General features: G+C 41.2%; 1 protein-coding gene across 9 annotated transcripts in view; it reads right to left on the reverse strand.

Annotated features, from left to right (window-relative positions):
• The window catches only part of elavl4 (ELAV like neuron-specific RNA binding protein 4), a 91,390-nt gene that overhangs the window by 41,906 nt on the left and 26,085 nt on the right, over positions 1-23,399 (reverse strand). For 6 of the 9 annotated variants that reach the window (XM_019896550.1, XM_019896553.1, XM_019896552.1 and 3 more), the window contains 2 exons: positions 8,196-8,282; positions 2,957-3,203 (listed from right to left, as the gene is read on the reverse strand). In XM_019896550.1, the coding sequence (XP_019752109.1) occupies positions 2,957-3,203; positions 8,196-8,282 (334 nt within the window). The remainder of the gene's footprint in view (positions 1-2,956; positions 3,204-8,195; positions 8,283-23,399) is intronic. The other 3 variants (XM_019896554.1, XM_019896557.1, XM_019896558.1) reach the window with 1 other exon arrangement.

Below are 23,399 nucleotides of genomic sequence, written 5' to 3' on the forward strand. Positions count from 1 at the left end.
CCTGAACTCGCATGGAATTATTTTTTCATTGCCGTGTAGCATAAGAGACTTACTTGGTGGAGGCAGAGCTTAATGGAAGTGCTCTGCGCGAACTACAGAGATGTTTTCGTGTTAAATCCAGTCCACCTGAAATGTTTTTTTTGTGTGTGTGTGTGTATAAGAATGATGTCGGCGGCAGGTTTTCACATGCTGCCCGTCAGTGGAGGAGCGCTGGCTTGAACGACTGTGCAGCTGACATCACAGTCTATCTATTTTTCATAGCCAACATCTGCTTGGCTTGCTACAGTGTCATTACAATTTGCATCAGCTCAACAGATTTCTTGCATAAATGTGAGACGTTGAAGGTGACTACAGTGGTATGCAAAAAAAAAAAAAAGGGGGTTTCATTAAATGTGCTCAAGGACGGCATCCTTCATGTTGACATAAAACAATATTTGGCATAAATTGCTTTCTCTCGATAAAAAAAAAAAAAAAATCAATTTATGTTTCGGCTAGAAAAGCAATTTTCTTTTCAATTGTAAAAATCATTTGCATTTTTTGCCAACAGACAGCTGGCTTTAAAAAAAAAAATCGTCATCTCATCTTTTGATCTAGTCATGAGTGGTTTTACAACCTCCTGCCCCTTCTCTAGAAAGTGTTACAACTGCAAAAGGCAGCACGGTCCACACACTTAATTCAAACAATGACACGCTTTTTATGACATATTTGCATTAAGGGTAAACTGAAAGACAGCCCATCCACAGGTGAATGCCTGCGGCTTATATTGCGTGGGCTGCGTGTAAGGTAGCGTTAAATAAAAGATTAACCTCCGTTTCCCTGGTGTGTTATGAGAACACTAGCAGCAGGTAAGCAGGCAGGGCAAGTGCGGGGAGCAAGCCAGACACCCAGAGGTAGCTTTTCAAACGCTTCAAGTCAGCCAGTGTGACAGGTGGAGCTCAAGTCTCCGTCTAGCCAGGCCTCACACCACGCTGTCATCCTCAGACCTGACAGTGGCTCGTAAAGAGGAAGCCGCGACCACATGCGAGCGTGTGCTCGCACCTTGTCAGTGAGCTTCCACATTTCACTCAAGATGCTCGGCGACAGATCGAGAGATGCGAGTCAATGAAGGAATAAACACTCATTGGACACGTCCTGTCATTAGGTAGGCCAGAGTCGTCTTATGATGAGCTGTGTCACGCACCTGCCTCAAAGTGTGAACTGTGTCTTTATATTTGCATAAATGTGTTTATTATGTGATGACTATTTCTTTTGTGCATACAGGCGGTTCGTAAGGCCAGCCGCGTACTGAGCGAAAAAAAAAAAAAGACAGTTGACGACTCACACCATGTTGCAGTGGAAAACCTGCGACCCTGTATCGGGTTATGAAGCTCTACATGCAGTATGCGCCACAGTATTATTTTTGGATTCAACCAAGAAACATGGCCGTTTGTCAAGGAAGATGCAGACTGCCAGAAAGGGATTTTGAGAGGATCCAGGCAATGATTGATCGCCCCATTCGCTCAGGTACATTTTCGATTGCTATCTGACTCCTATTACGTTGCAGCCCTGTTCACCAGCGCTTCAAATTGCGAGTTGCACCAAATCTAGTTGTCAACAGTCAGCCATGAGTTGCCATGCCCGTCATATTGCATGTGACAGTTCAGTCTGGTACGTAAGCGTTCTGCAAAACCTATCCATTTTCCGATCCGCTTTATCCTCATAAGGGTCGCGGGGGTGCTGGAGCTTATCCCAGCCATCTTCGGGCAGTAGGCGGGGGGACACCCTGAACCGGTTGCCAGCCAATCACAGGGCACACAGAGACAAATAAGCATCCAAGCTCACACTCACACCAAGGGACAATTTAGAGTGCTCCATTAAACCTGCCGTGCATGTTTTTGGAATGTGGGAGGAAACCGGAGTACCCGGGGAAAACCCACGCAGGCCCGGGGAGAACATGCAAACTCCCCACGACCTCTGCACTGTGAGGTCGACGCGCTAACCACTGGACCACCGGGCCGCCGCCTATGCAAAAACTACATAACTAATTTGATCGACTACATGGAGATGTGTAACACGGATGATTCTCCAATAAGTAATGCTGAATATTTCAGTAAATCAAGCGTGTTTGTGTTTGTCGGGTAGGCTCGTATTTGACAGTTTTGAACAGATTGACAACGATTGAGTTTTCGTCCAAACATGCAATTGGCCCGCTTCCTGGTTGCTTGGAAAATCATATCTAAGGGGAAAATCGAGCAGAGGGAGACCAGGATGATGTTGACAAGGTGCAGGATCCCAATATTATTTTGGTACACAAAAGCCTCCATTATCCGAGTGCACCTGACTCCATTTGGTGGCCTATTACGGCAAAAGAGGGAAATGACTCTCAAGAGGAATAACAGAGTATCCTCTAAACTTGGCTGGACTTTTTTGGTCACTGGCACCAACACATTTGTCATCACTGCCAAAACTTATCTTTAGGGTAAAACAAATGCAGTGATTTTGTCCACACAACATATTTTTATTCCAGCGTTGGTGTCTTGTTTGCCCGCCTGCTCTCTCACTGTTTGGCGATCGCTGATTCCTGTTTGCTCTTTAATGAGATTATCAGAAGAGGAGTGTCTGTAAGTAGGATCTAAAATGAAAGCCATTACGGAGCATTATCCAAGAGATGCAACCCCCGTGATCCATCTGTCGTACGGCCACCCGCACCGCCACCATGACGAGATTACAGCCGTGATTAGTGGCAGGAGGCTCCGTTCAATTCAAACAACTTTGGAGAACATGTGGCACTTCGCTGCATTGCTGAGCCGCAGCGTTTGAAACCACACCGTGTCGTGTTATTGTTTTGTTGGCTTTACATGTGTGGTCTATATCACTGTAATCAACGCTGTAAAACAGAAGTCGTCTTTCAGGTTCATTCCTCGCAAGAAAGTGGAAAGATGTCAGAGACTGAGGTCTTAAGGTCTTCATTGCGTACCTGTAATCTTGTCGCGGACCAGTTTGCAGGATTCAATCTCTCCGATGCTACCGAAGAGGCTGCGGAACTCCTCCTGGGTCATGTTCTGTGGCAGGTAGTTGACAATGAGGTTGGTCTTGCTGTCGTCGTTTGTCGGCCCGGTCTGCATGGGCGAGGGGCAGCCGCGGCTGTTAGTGGTTGGGCCGTTGGCTGTGTTGCCTCCTCCGCTTGGTCCGTTTGTCACCGGAGCCTCCATGTTACTGATGATCTGAGAGAGGCCAGGAGGAAGAGAGTGGGAAAAGACGAGCAGATGGACGTATTAGTCTAAATGATGTTTTTTAATGGGGTTGACCAATGCAATATGAAAACACATTTCAAATTGACTAAAGTTGTTTCTGTGCTAATATTTACCCCCAAAAAAAAAAAAAAATCTGAAATCCATTTGTGACATTGTCAAACCCAAGGCCCGGGGGCCAGATCTGGCCCGCCAGGTCAATTTATGTGGCCCGCGAAAGCAAATCACGTCTGTCAACGAGCTTAGATCTGTACCAAAATGGAAATTTATTTCAAAGATATAGCCAGAAATCCGACAAAATTGATACGTATCCCCATAGAATTTAAAGTCGAATAATTCTATTCAGTTCGATTTAATGCACTCGCGTGTTTGAAATCAAATCCAGTTGTCTAATTCAAATCACTTTTTGTTACAAACCTAGCCACTACCATGTTTTATTTCCATCTAAGAGTTACACATTCAACAACTGAAAAAAAAAATTCCACTGTTATCCTCGTTCCATTTTGTTTAAAAAAAAGTACCCCACTTTGGCAATTTATGCAGTAATCTAAACCAAACATGAAGATTCTCATTCAAAGGTGTATCAAGATCAAAGTATTCTACATTTTAGCAACTGGGGCACCCTTTTAGCCAAATACTGCATTAAACTGCTGCTGATGCTACTGCTGTGGCAGAAAAGTTCAGACTCTTCTTCTCAGGTTTTGAAGAGCTTCTCAGGATCAAAGTGTTCTCAAAGGAACTGTGAGCTTGCATAAGTGTGTGAAAATAAGCTAAAAAAAAGAAAAAAGAAGGGAGGAGTGAGAGTCAGAAATTGGAGGAGGAAGATGTAGGTTGCTTTCGCACCAGTGCCTTTTGATGTGTTTTTAAATAGACTTGTCACCTGTCATTAAATATTACTCTCCCAGAGTAATGGGTGGAGTCACATATTTGCATACGATTTGTAAATAAAGTGTGACTGACACTGAGGGAGAGGACTCGGGAAGACGCTTCACTCGACGAATAAGGGAGGCAGGGGTTCCCAAATTGAGGATCTTCGTACAGAATACGTCCATTTTAAATCAATACATCGTGAGGAAGTGACAGCCCATACAATTTAAAAATTGTTTCAATGCAATCTTTTGCGATTACCGAAAGCACCCATTCTGAACTCTCGTAAAAAATAATTGTGATACGTCATACCAAAACCAAAACTAAAACGCCATTCGGATTCAAACCTAGTGTTATCATCATAAGTGCGATGGCGCCCCTATTTACTCATTCAGACGTGCATCTATTTTTAACTATTCTGAAGTACGCACAGGCAGACTGAACTTAGAAGTACACAGTAAAAGAACCGCCCCCACTTTGTTTCTATTTCTGGAATAACTGCCCAAAAACCAAAAAAAAAACAAACAAAAACAAACAAACAAGTGTGCTAATTATATACCTAAAAACTGTGTCATCACTTTTCAATTAATTTACAAAGTTGTGGTGAACCGCAAACTCAAAGCTGCAGCATTTATCATACACACAAAATAACGATATATGACATTAAATACACTTTTGTAAAAGAGATACATGGACACGTAATAAAATATATCAAATATCAAATAAAATGGACTATTGTTCAAGTAACAATTCAAATTTGCTTCTGTTCTCCACAGATGTGACATTGACCTTGTATTTACTTCACTTTCATGAATTGCATTTAATTATATTCGCTACCATACGATTGTTTACATCCGATCAAGAAACTGCCTTTTCACAAAGATCTGACTAATGCTATTTATTTTCAATTAGCATGTTGCTCTCGACCGTACCACCATCCTCTCGTTAAGCAGTTACACGCACAAACAGACACACACTAAGGGCCTGCACTCATTCCCACGGTGAGGCATCTTCAGTTACAACACACAAACACACACCCACACACGCACGCACGCACACACACAGAACAGGAGAGAACAATGGGCTTGAAACCACAGCAAAAAGGGGGGAAAAAAAACAGACGGGGAAATGTCTAAAAGCTCTCAAGATGAGAGCTGCATGCAAATTGTTCTTTTGACAGTATCCTTCCCCGCTCGCCTCTCTACCACAACAAAGACAGCCACAGTGTGAGTGATGGTGTGTGTGTGTGTGTGTGTGTGTGTGTAAGTATTGGAGAAAGACAGAACGGTATGTGACCATAACACAGTTGACTGAAGAGGGCCTTATTATTAAATGTGTTTGCATTCCCCTGCTGGGCTGCTCCAGTCCATCTCTGCCTTTCAACTCCATGGGACACTTTGAGAAGTTTGGGCGCCACAATGGCTGCCTCTAATTAGCGGAGACCAGCAGAGCCCGAGTGGACATTTGTATGTCGCTGCATGTGTATGCCCACCAGCGTGTGTGCTCCTTAGCATGCCACTTTATGGAAGTAGTGAACACGCTGGCGGCTCCTCATCACCCACAGTGGAGCTCAGAAGTGTGGACAGAAGTCAATGTGCATCCTGCAGACTGAAGTATTCTCAGCTACCAGTCTTTTGCGGCGGCGTTTTCTACTCAAGCCACAATGCACAAAAAATAAAATACAGTCATACTAGTTATTTGCTCAACCAAACCCCTGTGGCGGACGGCAAAGGAAGGGCTGGGCGAATACGGAAAAAATAAAAATCCCAATTATTTGGAGTGAAACCAAAATCACGATTAATAAACATGATTATTCATTGAATTCCAAACTTTGTATTTATTTCAATGGATGAAAATCAACTTTAAATACATCCTAAAGGAACCAGAGAATAAATTAGTCACGAGTAAAGCCTTACTATATTAATATAATAGCATTAAAAAAAATAATAGATGCTCTTGCTGTGGGCGCATTGGCCTCTTAAGTGCTATGTGGTGCAGGGCAGGCATGGCGATGCACAACATTTACATTAAGATTAAAAAAAAAAAAGTAGAAGAAAGTTGTGATTTAACAAGGCGTTCACAGATTAGAAAGAATATATGGCTTTGACTCTTTTAATTCTTATATTACCTGTCTGTATCTGTTAATACAGCATGTGGGTCTGAATATTGCTCCCGGGACTCCAAACTAAGTTTCTATTAGCCAGTCAATGGAATTTCCCATTCGCTGCTAACATTCGCACTGGCAATGTCTTGTGTTTCAACATCCAATATGTGTAATTCCTTTTGTTGTGTGTTTCGTTTGTATCCAGTGTTTAGTTTGGGAATTTGCATACACAACTGGCGCCGTTCGGCACATGAATCGTGTTTCTTTGATTATCGTCATGTGAAGCCACAATTCAAATCACGATTAAATTTCTTTTAACTGCCCAACCCCGAGGCAGAAGGTAGTTTTGTGTTCCACCGACACACACGCTCCATCGCTCCGCTCATAGCGCTCATTCGATCACCAATTTAACAGTAGTGATGTTAGATTTGTGATTGACAGTGTGCTGGAATGGAGCGATAATGGCGGCGCCCAATGTCTGCTGTGGCTGCTTTGGCTCACGATAGTTTCGCTAACCCGGGACTAAACCAAACATCAAAACCGGTGGAATCGGTGAAAACAGCTCAATGGGATATTGTTAAAAATGTGCGTGTTTGAATGGGTTTTCGAGGGTTATTCCAGCTTCCATTCACATTCCCGAAACGTTCTTGTGTGGTTAATTGAAGAGACTGATTTGACTCGAGAGTAGGTGTGAATATGAGTGGTAATGCTACTTTGTTTATTTGTGAACTGTGATTGGCTGGCAATCAGTTCGGGGTGTACTCCACCCTTCAGCTCGGAAAAGCAAGGAAGTGAGCTCGGGAAAGCGCAGGAAAAAAATGGATGGGCAGATACAACAGTTGCCTGTGATGTACTATCGTCAAATACCCCAAGGACACAGAAAAACAGCACACTTCACACAACTGATTTTTATCTTGCTGAAATTAGCCTGTTTTCAGGTGTAGGAGCTAGGGGGCTGCATGTTGAGTTGAGACACAAGGCTATAAAAAGCGAGAGAGAACTGCTAAATCCACGCAAGTCACAAGCAAGGATTGCATTTTCCCTCAAGGAGTCAGCACTTGAGCCCCAAGCCGCAAAATGACACTTGTCAATTTGTGTGAGCATGCATCGGACAAATCGTCGAACACCATTCACAGTGTGTCAACAGCTTCACCGAGCAATCAATAATGTGCTGGTCATCAGTAGCTAACAATGTTAGCTAACACTAGTCTGTGGAGCCAACATGATTCAATGCAGCTCTGCTTACTTTTTGAAGTTGAAATACTGTAGTGTTTCAGATAGCGAAGTCTGACAGTGGCTTAAATAAAATTCAAATCTTTACACGATTTAGAAAGTTATATCTTGTTCTGAGAAATGTGGTGCTGATGTAGCCCATCTGTGATGACGTAATTTGCAAAAGTCAGGATTGCTCACAAACATGCTTAAAAATAGGCAGATTAAAGATTTGTGAATGGTTGGCCAAGTCCTCCAGAGACCCAAATATTTGTACACAAGCAGTTATAAGTCTAATTTAATATTTTCCCTGTAATAATGGGCACTAAGATACTTATTACGTAACATCACTCTAATGAATGGGCTCTTACAATGACATTGCTACGAGGGCTCTAGGAATCATAATATTATTACAGTGTTACAGTGACAAAAAAAAAACAAGCAAAAAAAACTTGATTAATTGGTTTTAGTGATTTCACCAATTAATCGGCCATCTCTAATACATCGGTTCTAATAATGCCAGTTTTATTATCAAGATAGTGTTCATTTAAATGAGTGAATTTGAACTGAGAAAGCAACAGATGTGAGCAGTACTGTTTTGCTTTTTACTCATCCCTTCACAGATGTCCTTTCATCCGTCCATCCATCCATCCATCTAAATGTCTCAGTCAACAGGATCACTACTGGCACAAAGTTGTCTAAACGCAATATCAGATCATATTACTTGATGGTTGCGCAAAATGCCCGGCCCATACATTTGTCTTGAGCAGTAGTCTCCTTACCATCTTTGGCTGTGTCAGCAATCCCTTCTCTGCCCAGCCCTGGAGCTGCGGGAGCTCTGCCTGACGCCACTGTGTCTCTGTCGACCCCTATGGAGCGGAGCACATGGAGGGAGGGAGGGATGCATAGCCCACCGTCAGCATCATTTACTCACTTTTCACTTTGTTTAGGGTAGCGTTTGTTGATGTTTGGATGGGAGGAAGCGGGAGGAAGGGAGAGGGAATGGCAGCTCACAAGTACTATGTAGTCATTCAACCGCTAAAATAAAAATGGCTCAGTAGAAAGGGTGGGAATAGTAAAAATGTATTGGGACACACGCACACACACACACACGCACGCACGCACGCACGCACGCGCGCGCACACCCACACACACACACACACACACACACACACACACATACACAGTCACAGTAAGTGAAAATGAAAATCATTTGAAGCGATAACAGCTTCCATTCTCCACGAAGACTCGCCACAAGAACTTGATTGGCGCACAGTCTCTGCCTGTGTTCATCCATTTGTTGTCCAAACAAATTAATCCGTCCATAAAAAAAAAAAACCAAAAAAACAAACATGAAATTGTTGATAATGTATTGGCAACCAGTCCCTGATTGATTATTTACAGATGAAATATGTGTGTAATAGCGTCGTCCCAATGGTATTCATTGCTGTGGTTTCAAGAAGCTCCACAGTGGCTGAAAAAAAACTAAAAAAACAAAAAAACACTAATTGTGTGTGTTGCAAACAGCAGATTGGAGTTGTCCTTGCAATGACCTTGGGTTTATGAGTTTATAATGAGGGTTTCCCTCTTGCTATCCGTGGGTAAACAAGCCTGCGGTTGAAGACACAGAAATGTCACAAATGAGCAGGAAGTCTGTTCAGCAGCTCTCGAAGAGCGAGGCGGGCGTGGGGGGGCCTTAATGCCTACAGCTATGGATGCCACTAGCAGCCAATTTAGCAGGAGAGGGGAAAGAGAGGTGGGATGACCTCTGCTTTCATTTACTCCTTCTGAGGGAAGAGGAGCGGGAGCGGGCGATCAGTTGGAAGGAAGAAGAAAGAGAAAAGGATGAGCAATGTGGAAGACACTTCCCATGCTTCAAAGAAGGGGAGCGATGAGGTCGACAAGAGAGAGAGAGAGAGAGAGAGAGAGAGAGTTAGAGAGAGAGAGAGATAGAATCTGTACTGCACGTGTCCTCTTGTCAATGTGTCTTGTAAACCTGGTTGAGAATGCGTAATGGAGCTTTAAATGAGAATGAAGTGTCAAAAGGAAGGAGGATCCACCAGAACAAATAGGTCAGTGGTTATCCAAGGTAACAGAGAGTATTGAGCCACCTTTGTTTTAGTCAAGTGAAGACCAAAAAAAAATGCGGTGTACAGTAAGACAGACTCATCGAAATGGTTTTGCAAGACATGAAAACCATTTCTACAATGAAACAAATGAGTGTGGCATTTGGACAGCGGAACCTCCAGTGTTGCTGGTCAATGTGCCATTTGTTTGTATGGGAAAAACAATTTCATTTGTCACTTGCAGGCAAGAATTATTTTTTTTTTTTTTAACATGGAAATCCAATACATAGCTTGGTGTGCGAAATATTGATCCACTCTCTGAATTTCTTAGCAGACAAAATCGTCAAAGAATCGACTGCTAGACATTCCTCTCTTGTGAATTTGCACTGTCGCGAGAATGAAAAGACTTAAAAATGGGGGGGGGGGGCGAGTACATGCCATGTTTAAAGAATATATTAGATAAATACTTTGTCGTACTAGTAGTTGAAAATATAACAGAACGTTTTGACATGTTGGGTCACATAAGTGATGTTATTCAAGACCAAATTGCCTTTGACAACAAACGACAACGCCTACAACAACGAACCAATCAATGGCCGACTAGCATGACAGGTTCAAGTCATACTACAAGCTACATACAGTTTTACTGCTTTAAATGTACACGTCTATAAGTGAATATTTTTTGTCTTTCTCTGTCAAAATGCCAGATTAGAAGCAAAATGTGTCGCATTAATCGCTTGATGCAAGCTGAGCTGAGGTCAAGCGCTACACCGAAGTCCGCTGAAGTTTCTCTCCATCTGCTGACTTCATGAATTAGTCCGAAGGGAAATTGTCTCCCAAAATTTCCATCAGTTTCCAAATTGTACAACATTAGCAGTGTACCGGAGGATCCACTGCCATATTTTGTTGCCTGTTGTTATTCGGGTGTATTCAAGAATGCGGAAACACATCAATCTGGGCTGCGCGTTTCTAGTCGCAAAGAACGAAACTCGACGATAGCTTGTTTGTTAGCTAGGTGGTTCAAAAGCCAAACTTTGCAACTACGGTGGAATTTTGTGGACATAGATCAAATCCAACAAGAATCACAAACCAAAACATGCACTAGAATGGCCAGAACACAAAGCCTATAGCAAACCCTGCATATTAACGTGACCATCTATTAAATATGACGCAGAAAAGCTACCCCGAAAGAATGAAACGTTTGACAGAGGGGAACATCAAAAGCATTTTTCACCCATTCCGCAAAGCTGTCGCTTCACATACGATGTCAGTGCGGCGAGGCGAGGCGTGGCGTGACAAGCAGACAAGTGCAGCGTCATCGCGGCGTCCGCACACGTGGTGATTGCATGTTAACAACCAGCAAGCAGGTGCATGTGAGCATCCGTTTGCAGCAGCATAATATCAGCCAGTGCACAATAGTCAATGCTCAACCAGTCGTTAAAACAAACAGTGCCTGGCGTAGAACACACACACACACACACACACACTTTTGCATGCTCTAACATCCATCATATTCACCCGCATCTCGCATTCATCCCATGCGTGCATCTTTGGATGAAATCTAAAATAAAGGTGCAATTTACATTCAGCAACCATTTTGATGGAAATCCGCTCATGGATACATTTTCAATTATTCAGGGAGTACATTTCAGCCTGTGCTCAGATGCTGGGAAAACCTATTATATAATCAATACACTCTATCGGGCCATTAATATTTGATGGCGCAAAAGTGCTTCCTGTCTCCTTGGACTCCTGGCTAGTGGTGTCTGGGTGCTGCAGTCTGCCTCCAGCTAGGGAAGCCAGTGCGCATTTGTATTTGTCTGGCTGTCCAAAATACTAATGGACCAAACTTATCTTTGTTTTACTGGTTTATGAATCCATTTTTTTTTCTAAAGTGCTCTTCTAATGTAATATTCTCCCATAACTATATTTTACTTAGAACAGTTATGTGAACAATCTCCAAAGTCGTCTCATCTCATTTTGACCTTTGTCACGCCACTGCGGCTTTCACAGCATAAAGCTGCTTGGCAGCTACAAAATGGAGCCAGGGTGCAACCATCTGACTCGCGAGGATTTTTGTCTCACCATCTTGCGTTTGATAGTGCCATTTCCTTATGCTGCACAACAGTTTTGTATAGGAGCAGACTCCACAAACATGCATGGTGCACGTTTGTGTGGAATTTAGAATGGTGATATTTTCAAACTGGTCGGGCAATTTCCACTGGTACAATTTACTAATCTTTCAAGTTACAAGCTGTTGATAGGACTTTTTTTCCCCACCAAAAACTCAACTCAACTCAACTTGATTTATATCAAGCTTTCACAACAGCCACAGCCATAACAAAACACAAAACACAAAACAATAATACACTCACGTAGCCACACCCTTTAAAATGGTGCTGAATAATTCATCACATTCCGTCGACATTGCAGTCTGACTCATTCATATTTGATTTTTTTTTGTTTTTAACATTTATATTTTATTTATTTCCTTATTTATATAGGCTCAAATAATTTCCGGTGCTTAAGAAGTGCAGCCCACATCATGTGCATTTTTGTTGTCATTTGACTGAAGACTTACTCACTTATGTTTTATGCCACACTTTGGTTGGGTAGAAATTTGTGAAAATGTAATAAACTGAAAGAGACCGCAAGTCAACAGTTCGAACTGAAGTCGGTAAGGAAAGTGTCTTTCATATTAATTCATGAATCATTTGCCTTCCTTTTAGCATAGGCTTGACCTATGAAACCTTCAAAAATAATATCGGAATAATTATAAGAAATAATAATGATATTGATATTTTGTATTGCAATTCACATTAATTCATTCCCTGTTTTTGTGGAAAATACAATGGCATATTCACCCTTTCAGGGACAGAGGTTACTACAGTGGACAGGGTGCATGAAAGGGTTAAATTGCACTCGCAATATTGAGGGAAATATTAGATTTTTTTTTTTTCTAAATCATTCTGCCCTAACCTATGCTAAAACCCGAGCATTACCACGCGTTTGTTTTTATGATTCACTATATGATGCTATGCGGCACGCTGTTTTGAACTTGGGCTCAACTTGATTCACAGTATACATTGTCTATGTTTGCAAGTTCCTATCATCGTAGAAACAAAGACATTAGAACAAGGGCCACCACAGCACCAGAGACAGCTCCCGAATATGCTCTTCTATGCATTCGGTTGTATTTATGTTTATTTTATGCCTTCTTTCATATAACTTGACCAGCGTCATGTGAGCTTGAAAATGTCCTGCAGGTCAGACAGATGCTGGACTGGATCAATTGGCGAAAGTAATGTGGGATACGCAAAACACACTTACACACACGCGCCACGCGCGCGCGCACGCACACACACATACACGAGCCTGTTCCTTTGTTGCACTCTCACCAGCCTGCCTCCAGTCTCATCGATCAGCATCTACTTTACCAAATGGATTCTTCTCCGCCGCCTCTCTTCAATCCATGTGACTTGGAATAATAAATGTTGCGGCAGACGCGAGATGTGTATCTAAGCAATTTTCCATTTAACTTTGGCTCGACTCCCACTGTCGTTTTTCTTCTTTCTTGTGACGATTCAGGCTTTCAGTGAGATCGATGCCGCTTTCCAACACCCCCTCACAGCTCCTGGGTAATCAGCACATACTTGCATAGGGTCAGAGGTCACACCATGACAGGATGCAGCAGATTGCCCATGGGGTCTAACAGACAGGGTCTCTATCAATAGCTCGTTTGCTTTGCGCAAGATTTGTATTCGCGGCATTACGATGGAGAATGAGGGTCACAAAAATTAATTATTACTGAATTAAAAATTATTCCGTGCTTCTCCAAACTTTTTCATTAGGTTTATTTAATTGAATGTAACTTGACAGTCCTCAGTGTAACCCTTGTACAGTATAGGTTTATGATCATTACAGTGTAAATTTATTCTTTTTTTTGCGTTTTTTTTTTTTTTTTTTACTTTTTCTAATAAAATGACTACTTTGTTCTTTTAAAATTACTAATTTATTCTCATATCACTAAACTCCAACTTTAATGATGCAAAATAAAGACCTTTGGACCTCTCATGTTAAAACTTAATTCATGAAGACTTTCATTTCCTTTATAATATGACTTTAAAATAGCTACTTCATTCCTGTAAAATTACAACTTTATTCTCATTCAATGACAATTTTCACTTAAGTGTTTTGCTTTTACTTTTTGCTCATAAATTGAGCCCTTTAGAAAAAAATCTGACTTTTTTTCCACACTAATTTTGTTATGTCGCAACATTCTCATAAAGTTAGGACTTTTATTCTCGTTATGATGTTGTTTTCTCTAAATTACAACTTTATACCACCATAACATTCTTGAATTAATAAACCTTCATTGTTGAATAACAACATTTTTTTTCTGCATAATGATCTGACTTTATTCTTGTCAAATTACAAGTTAAGTTGTTCTTGTAAAATATTTCTATTCTCCTACAATTACAATTATATTCATCTAAAACCCCCTGAACTTGTTCTCATTACACAACTTAATTATCATACAATTAAGACTTTTATTCCCTTTAAATTATGCTTTTGTTTTAGAATGTTACAACTGTATTCACTTGAAATGACATGTTACACAGCTTTGTTTGTGAAAAAATAACTACTTTGCATAATATAGACTTTATTCGCATACATAGTACCACTTAATTCTCATAAAAGTGAACCTAACTGATTTGTTTTTCACATTAAAATATGATTCTTGTCATGTATTTTTGACATTTTATGTGTCGCCCTCCTTTGTGCAATAAAAAATGAGTCAATGGGTGAACCTTATTTTTGGAGTGATGCATATTTTTTCAGTTTGGCTAATTTTAGGACTGGGTAAAACATCACCACCAACTTCATAAATGGCGAACAACAAGGACGATGAAGACCTGCAGTGATCTATTCATATCTGCTGTCTCTGTCTCTCTCACTTTTTCAAACGCACACACACACACACACACACACACACACACACACACACACACACACACACACAAGCACACAGGCACACACACGTGAGCCAGGACACATCAAGTCAAAGATTTTCCTTCTCCTTTGCTGAAGACATTTGTCCACTGCCCGAATCCCAAATCGAGCACCAACGCCTGCAGAAAATTGGTGAGCATCTACACTCTAGAGATGACACTTCAATTTGTGGAGCTACAGTGACTGGCGCACGAAAGCTCCTCCCTTGCGGGGGTGTTAGATCAGCTGGACACCTGCCTCGCTGTTTCGCCACAGCCTGAGGCGTGGGGGGAGGTGGGATCGAGGGGTCGAGGGTGCAGGAAGAGGAATTGAAGGCGAGCCAGGATTTGGCTGGCAGCACAAGTCCCCGTCCCCTCGCCCCAGCCCTGACCTGGCCTCTCAGGTTCTCATCAAAGATCCCGCTTTCACTCCTGTGCTCAAAACAGTCTCCCGCTTGATGGCCTTTGCCCCGATTTCTCCATCCTATCCCAGACTGCGCATGGCATCATCCACACAGCAGTTTTCCCCCGAGCCCCCAACAAAGCCCACCCCCACCCCGCCCCCATGAAACATCTTCACCAGCTTGCTTCACACTCAAATCAATGAGATGTCTCCGCCGTGAATTGCAGTTTAATTCTCGTGTGTGACAAATGGGAGTGATCGCTGCCACGGCCTTACGTGAGCACAGAGTGGCGAATTGAAGAGGCTAAATCACTATCACGTCCCCTGCAGGATTCCATCTTTAATTCGGTGTCATTAATGGTTTTAGTGTAGCTGTCACGTGTCTTATGTCGAGGGCCTCTTCAGTAATTGAACGTGTTTATGATGAATGAGTACTGTCAGCCTGGATTAAGCTTTCATCACGCTCACATTCATTTCACATAAAAGAGTAATAAACACTCAATACATTTTTATAAAAAATCCTCATCATGTAGAACGGGGACTTCAAACGTGGCCATATTTGGACTTTAAAGATTTTGGTGTATTTGTGGAGACCAAAGGTTCTTAACTTGGGTTCAATCGAACTCTAGGGGTTCGGTGAATCGGTCTCAGGGGTTCGACGGAGCCTCTGCCATGGAGGTTGAGACACACCCGACTCAACATGTCAATTAGTTATGACACGCCCGCTTGGCCATCACTGGCTGCAGATGATCACATGACATTGCTTGTCAAATCGGTGCTGTGGGAAATTTAGTTCGCTTCGTAGTCAACGTGTGACTGTTGTGATAGTACGTCGTACAAGTAAAAAAAAAAAAGTTTACTTATCTCTTGAAATTGTATTGACTTTTTTCTGTTTTTAATAAATGTGTTGAATTTGTAAAAAAAATATCTACATGTATTTTTCACGAATGAAGGGTTTGGTGAATGTCCATAGTAATTGGTTGGGTTCGGTACTTCTAAGAAGGTTAAGAACCACTCGTCTAGACATTTCCTATGAAAACAACTGATTGCATCACATGGGACGAATTCAACTTCTTGATGTTGTGTATGAGTTATAAAAAGTGAAAGGTGGCAATAAAAAAAACATATATGGCCAGTTGTCAACATGTCATGACAATAGAAAACCAAAAACAAACTATTCGGGCCATGAAAACCATTGCGCAACACCGTGGAATGCATCACTATCCTAATTTAAGATTGCAACAATCAACTGAATACCTCAAATAATTTGATTACAAAAAGCCGGTGCACTTTCAAATGTTAAGAAAACAAATGTGCCATTCAGACACAAGCTGCCGAGTTACTGAGCACGCAAACTGCCAATGGGTTACCTAGCTAGCATCCAGTCAATGCTCTCTTTTCTTGACACCCTTGTCACTCACCAGTACGGAACCCGCCCTTTTAAATCATACAGACTCAAAAGTCACATAATTCAAAGCGGTAATTAGATTTTAACAGAACAGTCTGCTACCGATAATCAGATCGAAAGCAGCGTATGCTAACTCATACATGTATGCTAACTGTTGGTGTTACCCAGTGTGTATTCCACTAATATAGGATATATTGCCACATCAAAAACCAACCTGTAATTGGTAAAATGCAATGAACAAGTCCGATCTTATTTAATACAATAAAACAGTTGTGTGAAAACCTCTTCCTTTTCTGTCTTGATCATTAATACTGTAGAAATGTTGCATTGAAACATCACTTCCCACAAGGTTATGTTTTCATTGCCATTTGAGTGCTTGTTTGTTAGTAGGATTAGGCCAAAATAGCTTCAATGAGTTGCGCAAAAAAAAAAAAAAAAGTGGCTCCCATTCATGTTACTGATCCACTTTCCTGCCATTTATTAATATTGCAAACATTTCACTTTGGTCTCTTCTAAGTTTATTAGTGAATACACAAATTTCAACAACAAAATTTCGGCATGTACAGTCTAAATGGCATTGTAAAATTGTGTGCTTATTCAAGGTTGGATTTCCTATTCTTGGAGATATCCTATTCTGCCCTGAATTCAGTTATAATCGTGTTGGTAGCTTTTGATATTTCTGTTTACCACACGATTGAGTAAAAATATTTGAAAAATCCCTCAATATGATGCACTAGCTTTTTACCCTGGTGCAGGGTAAAACGACAATAGGAATACATCTCTGTTAGCATTGCCATCTTTGTAATGCAATAGCCCTTCTTTCAAAACAGCTCTTTCAGTGGATCATTAAATTGAAAGTGTACCTAATGTGGGTCTAGTGTGCTCAAGAGTTCATTGCCATGCGATATTAGGAGTGCAAAACTGTGCATTAGAGCAAGGAAAGTCCTTGACAAACAAAATAACTGCTGCCTATAATCTCACATTCCCGTGAGAGAGAGAGAGAGAGAGAGAGAGAGAGAGAGAGAGAGAGAGAGAGAGAGAGAGAGAGAGAGAGAGAAACAAACTCGTTGAAAACACTTTGAAGAACAATTTTCAGTTAAATTCATAACAGGTGTTCCAATTAAAACTGGTTTGAGGCTGCGAGTGTTAATGTTGGCTTTGTTGAGCAGGTATTTATAACAAAGCTATAAACAGCCTGGAGGTGCACGATAAGAAGAAAACCTACAGCACAGCACTGACACACGCAGAACGAGAGAGCGAGTGAAGAGAGGAACACTGGCCTGGCTGCTAAGTAGAGGCAGCGCTCCTTCTAATCTAATCACTCCTTCCCCCATCAGCTGCATCTCACACCCAGCACGCCTTTGTATGCGCGCTGATGTGTGCCTTGCAGCAAAGGCATGGAGCTAAATCACGCAGGCATCAACCGACCGCCGTACTCGAGAATTCATTCCATTGCCGAGAGTGAGACATGGGAGTGTGTCGGGGTGTGTGCTGTTGTTGTTTTAGTGTGTGGGTCCAGATAATCCGGTGATTGATTCAGCTCTAAATTGGAGCTCATATAATCAAATGGTTACAAAGAAAAAATAGACAGCCGTCCGTCATGTGTCTTAATGGGTAAACAGCGTGATGGAGTCAATGAACAAATGGAAACTATTGTGGAAGTGTTGAGGATGTTCCTACAATCACGGTAGAGAGACATCCTGCTTACTTACTGAATGAGTTCCCATTTTAGTTGATTTTGATACATGGTACAGAATAGACGGTGACACGGGAGTGTCACGTCGCCTCCCACTCCTACAGAAAAATGCCGTCTCATCCCAGTCCCGGAGTAAGTAAATAGTAAATAAAATAATATAAAATAAAATCCGGGACCATCCCGCTCTTGGTGAAAAATGACTCTCACTCCCATCTGCTCCCGTGAACTTTTTATCCTGTACCGCCCCAAACCCGTGATCAAAGGTAAAGTTGACTCCCATGCGAAGCACACAGGATTCCCTCTGGTACAGAATATCCTTACGAACAGATATAGATATGTAGATTAATCAGAAAGATCAGATCTTAAATCAAGGCACCACTGTGATGTCTTTTTTTCAAGTAGTGGCGTCCACTCTCAAATACACCATGTTTCAATGAGCTGTCAGTGAGGTCCCCTTTCTTGAGGGATAATAGTACAGCACACATAAGGCAACATGTTGAGTTCCACCTAGCCATAAGAATGAATAAATAAATGCTTCCCTTAAATAACTGGCTCTTAAAAACAGACTTGGTACATACGTCCGTTGAGTTTAATGAACGTCTCTGGCTACTATTTAAACAATTGTTGGATGCATGCGACATGAACAAATAAACACCTCTTTTCTTCCTCAGACAAGTTATATCTGGCGACTGAGTAAATGAACTCCTCTGGCAACTTTGGAATTCGGGACATATTGTAAGATCATCTATTCTTCAAGAACCAAACCGGCCCTCCTGAAACGGAATATATGTGGAAACACAGTAGTCCACTTAAACGCCTCTATTCATATACGGAGACATCCTGTTTCATTCTCGCACTGCAGGCAGTGTCTTACTTACTCTACCCTTCCATATACACCTTTTCAAAATAATAAGTGCCTCCCTGAAAGAAAGGCCGCTTTCAATTTGACCTGCTCTCACCCGGCAGATGACTAAAATTAATGGCTCCCACAACTACTTTAGGAAATACGGTCGTCCGATTAAATAAGTATCTTTCCTCAAATAGATGGATCCTTGATATTGACATCTAGTACAACTGGCAAATGAGTAAGTGAACACCTCTCGAGACTATTTAAGGAAATGCAGTACAGTCCTCATATAGGTACCTCCCCCCCCTCACACGAGGCTGAGTGTCTTGCTTCATTCACTCTTTCCATAAGTATTTTTTTTACAAATAACAAATGCCTTCCTCAAATAGACACCCGATGGGCTCGGCAGTTGAGTAAATGAACGCCTCCGGGTACTAGCTGAGAAACTACAGCAGTCACAACTTCAAACCTTGACAATATGCCACATTAAAATTAAAGCATTTCATGAATTTTAAGCATTCTTAGCAATACATCCATCAGATCCGTTGGAAACTGAAGTCGCAGTCACTCCTGGAGCTCCGTAGTCACTTTTTCAAAATGTTCTGCAGGCGCCAAGTCATTACACAATCAATTTGGAGTTTGACTTGAGAATTTATACTGAGCACATCTTGTGTGAAAATCTAATCTCACTCTGTAACTTGACGGGAGAGTGGTGCAATCACAAATGGCTCTGACTGCAGCAGAGAGAGAGAGAGAGAGAGAGAGAGAGAGAGAGAGAGAGAGAGAGAGAGTGAAGACACAAAAGCCTCAATGTATACCATCAGAGCTAACAGACGAGGCCCGCGGCACACCGGCTAAACCATTAAGTGTGGCGTGCATTCAAACGAGCAGATTAATCCCCCCTACTGCGGTACAGAGCGGGGTAATTGAAAATGCCCACAGGACACTATCTCTGTTCGTATAGCGCGCTATATGCCACAGAGGCAAACGTACATGAGGCGGCGGCTGATTGCCACTGTGTGACGGAGCGATGGTGGAGAGCTGCACATCAATGAGGGAGTTCACATTTATCTTTCTTCTGATACCAACCATTCCTCCACCCCCAAACACAGCATATCTCCTTGGCAGGTGCTACCGGTGTTTTTAAAAAACATTTTATTAGGCTTGATAGGAATCCCATTTCCATCCAATACACTGCAGTAAGGATTATAGCCCTGTCCTTCAGAAATGGAATTCAGCATTCTGAGCATGAAAATGTTTTGTCAACAGCCACCAAACTTTCAGCTTGTTTGCTGTTTTTAGTCACACATGTACTACATAACCTCACTGAATTTTATTTGATTTCTTTTTCACTCAAAGTTCACATGGTGATTTGTTTTTGGGTTAGGGAGGGAACAAGTGCTTTGCAACAAATTGTAACTCCTAAAAATATGCATTCAAGTTCGTTTTAGAACACCAGGTGAAGAAGGACTAAAGAGATAATTCGACACTCTTTTTACAATTACAAGCACTTTTTCAACAAATATACTCAACAAATCAACAAATAACAATTTCAACTGTGTCAGTTGGAACTTGAGCAATGACGAGATACAATATAATCTATATTCCATTGGACAGCGGGAGTCTTTTTTCTTGTTTCTGATCACTGTTTAATTGCTTGTAAGTACAAAACTTTGTCGAGTTCAAGGCTAAGGAAGAATATATTACGTTTGTTGTACATCGGGGTAAAAGTACGAATCCCGGATTTTTTTCAATAGAACTGTTCAAGGGCATTTTAGGACGTTTTTCTTAATTCATCAGTTACAAATGAAATCGGAGTTTGATGCAAAGTCATGTGCATGTTTCACATACACAAAACGATGGGTTATGTTTAGTGTGGCAGTACTAACTTAACTGGGAATGGTGTAAAACAGCTTATAGCCTCTTATTTTGAAGAACTGAACTTTATTTGCCAAACTGCCACCATACAGTGTTGGTATCTGAAATTTTTGCACAGCAAAATAAAGTAATACTACTAGTACTACTACTAATAATAGATGAAACAAAGTAATAAAAAAGGGCAGAATGATCGAATGATTGCTCGAATCTCCAAAAACACACACACACACACACACACACACACACACACACACACACACACACACACACACACACATATACGGTATGTATGTGATTTATTTGTACTTATATATGCACTTTTTTTTTTTTAACATTTTGGCAATATAGCTGTACTCACTCATATGAACTCAAGTGGGATTTATCCTACTACCTCAATGAACAGTATATCATCTGTTTGCCCCCAGGTGGCAGAGGTGGCCGCACCAGAGACAGCAGTGTCACAAATCCTTATTTAACTTTAATTATGTTACTGTGTGTTTTTAGACCATACAATGTTACGGTATGCTATTTGTCCGAATTAAAATACACATCACAACATTTTTGTGGCTTTTTTGGGGTAAGGCTGGAACGGATTAATGGCATTTTCATGAATACCAAAGGGAGATGGTGATTTGACTTTACAAGCTTGGTCACAAAACAATTTAATCTAGTATCTCAAGGCACCGCTGTAGTTCTATATTGCTTCGGCATATGTCTGGTTCCACTGGGTGTCATTGTCGTTATCCTTTGTTTGACCATGACGTATGACAAGATGAGTTATTGTGTTGCAAAAGAGGAAATAAGATGAGTTTGGGTTGTGTCATGTGATGCCGTGTTTGTAGACCGCAATGTGTCTATTACCAACCACAATAGTGCCATTTTGCAGCATGTTCAGTTTCATGTTTAATCTATAATTCATCCGGCTACAGAAATGCATGAATGTTTAATATGTCAGCGGCAGCGAGGCCTGTCGAAAGCGTGACCTTGAAATGTCCTTTAAACATCATTCAGCAACAGCTCAGGGGCCAGTTAAGCTGCCAGAGCCAAACAACACGCACAGTCACATACACACACTGTCTGTCTCACTTGCTCACACACACACACACACACACACACACACACACACACACACACACACACACACACACAACAAACAACCTGTCTGCCTGCTGATACTTTACGTCGCTTTCTGCTCTGCTTTGTTTCCTGGGATGCAAAATGCAGATGAGACGAGTCAGCCGCGTGCGCACAGTCTCGGGAGAAACTGTCACTCAAATCCAAACATCTGTATGAATAGCAAAACACACAGCGTACAGTGGAGGATGAGAGACAGAAGGAGCGGGAGATAGAGAATGAGCAGCAAAGTGGCTAAGAAAGCTGCCGTTCTGTCTCTTCTTCGGTATCTTTTGCTGAACAAAGAGCTATATACACATGAATACCTCTTTCCTCCCACTGTATTTTCCATCGGGATATTTATTCTGAAAAGCAGCGATGCACAACAAGGGCTCGGTCTTGTGTTTGCTTGTGGGCTGAGGCGCTAACGCTCCCCAGCTGATTATGTGTCTGTCTGTAGCAGTTTGAGCTGCTGCCAAAGGAATTAGGTCTAGTATTTGTGAATGCTGCTCCCCTCGCAGCAGAATGACTTGCCATGCCTCTCAGATTTCTGGCTTTTTGAAAATGCAAAGGAAAATGGAAAAAAAAACTAAACAAAAACAAAAACAACATTTTAAATAAATTAAGGATGTCGCTGTGGAAGCCTATTAAATTTTCAATGTGACCGTTTTGTGAGTCTTCTTGTGTGTTTAGGCGTCGCACAAAAGGAATATTTAAAAACCAAAGCGTGCTAATTGGGACAGAGATTGTTACAGCGGCTTCTTATTCAAACAGGCTTTTAGCTCATTAAATGCTTCCATCCAGCCTTTGTTAAAAGACATTTGGCACGTACGTTTATAGTCAATAAAAGCATTTTTGCAATATTATTAAAAAAAAAAAAATTCAATAGAAGAAGACTAAAAGTCAAACCAAAACTTCTTGCAAAACAGTACCATGCCATGACTGCAAATTTAGCTGTTTACAATTAAATTCTCTCTCATAGTCAAGTGATCTTAAATTTAACTAAGCGTCACAGTTATTTCACAATTCCTTTTTTATCGGGGAAGGAGCCACCATACTGGTAGTTAGATAAAACACAATCTGAGGAAAACAAAGAAAAACAACTTTTAAAAAAAGTATTTAAAAAAAAAAAAAGAATTCCCTTGAAATTTAGTCATACACAGATACAATGTATGCCAAGGGAGTCATTTTCTGGAAGATATTAACATTCTTAAATGCAAGTACATAAAAGTGTAGTTGCACTACCGAGTGGGGAACTTTATCCAACTTTTTAAACATCTGGTGAGACATAAAAAGAATACACATAGACAGTATGTGTCAAAAATAATTATGTGCTGTATTGTTATTTCATGTTAAACGTTCTGTAAAGAGCTTTGTTACAGCTGCAGCTGTTGTGAAAGCTATAAAGATGTATTTTATTGTATGGTATAAAATGCTAACATCGTCATAATCATCAATGGACATTCAGCTATAACTCCATCAAGTATGGAGATAGTTCAAAATAAATTAATCCATTTCTGTGCTCCAATTTCAACAAAATATAACAAGTAACAACGAGTTGATCGTTTTGCGGCCGCACACAGT

This window comes from Hippocampus comes, unplaced genomic scaffold (genome assembly GCF_001891065.2).
Source record: "Hippocampus comes isolate QL1 unplaced genomic scaffold, H_comes_QL1_v1.1 scaffold22, whole genome shotgun sequence".
In the NCBI taxonomy this organism is placed as follows: domain Eukaryota; kingdom Metazoa; phylum Chordata; class Actinopteri; order Syngnathiformes; family Syngnathidae; genus Hippocampus; species Hippocampus comes.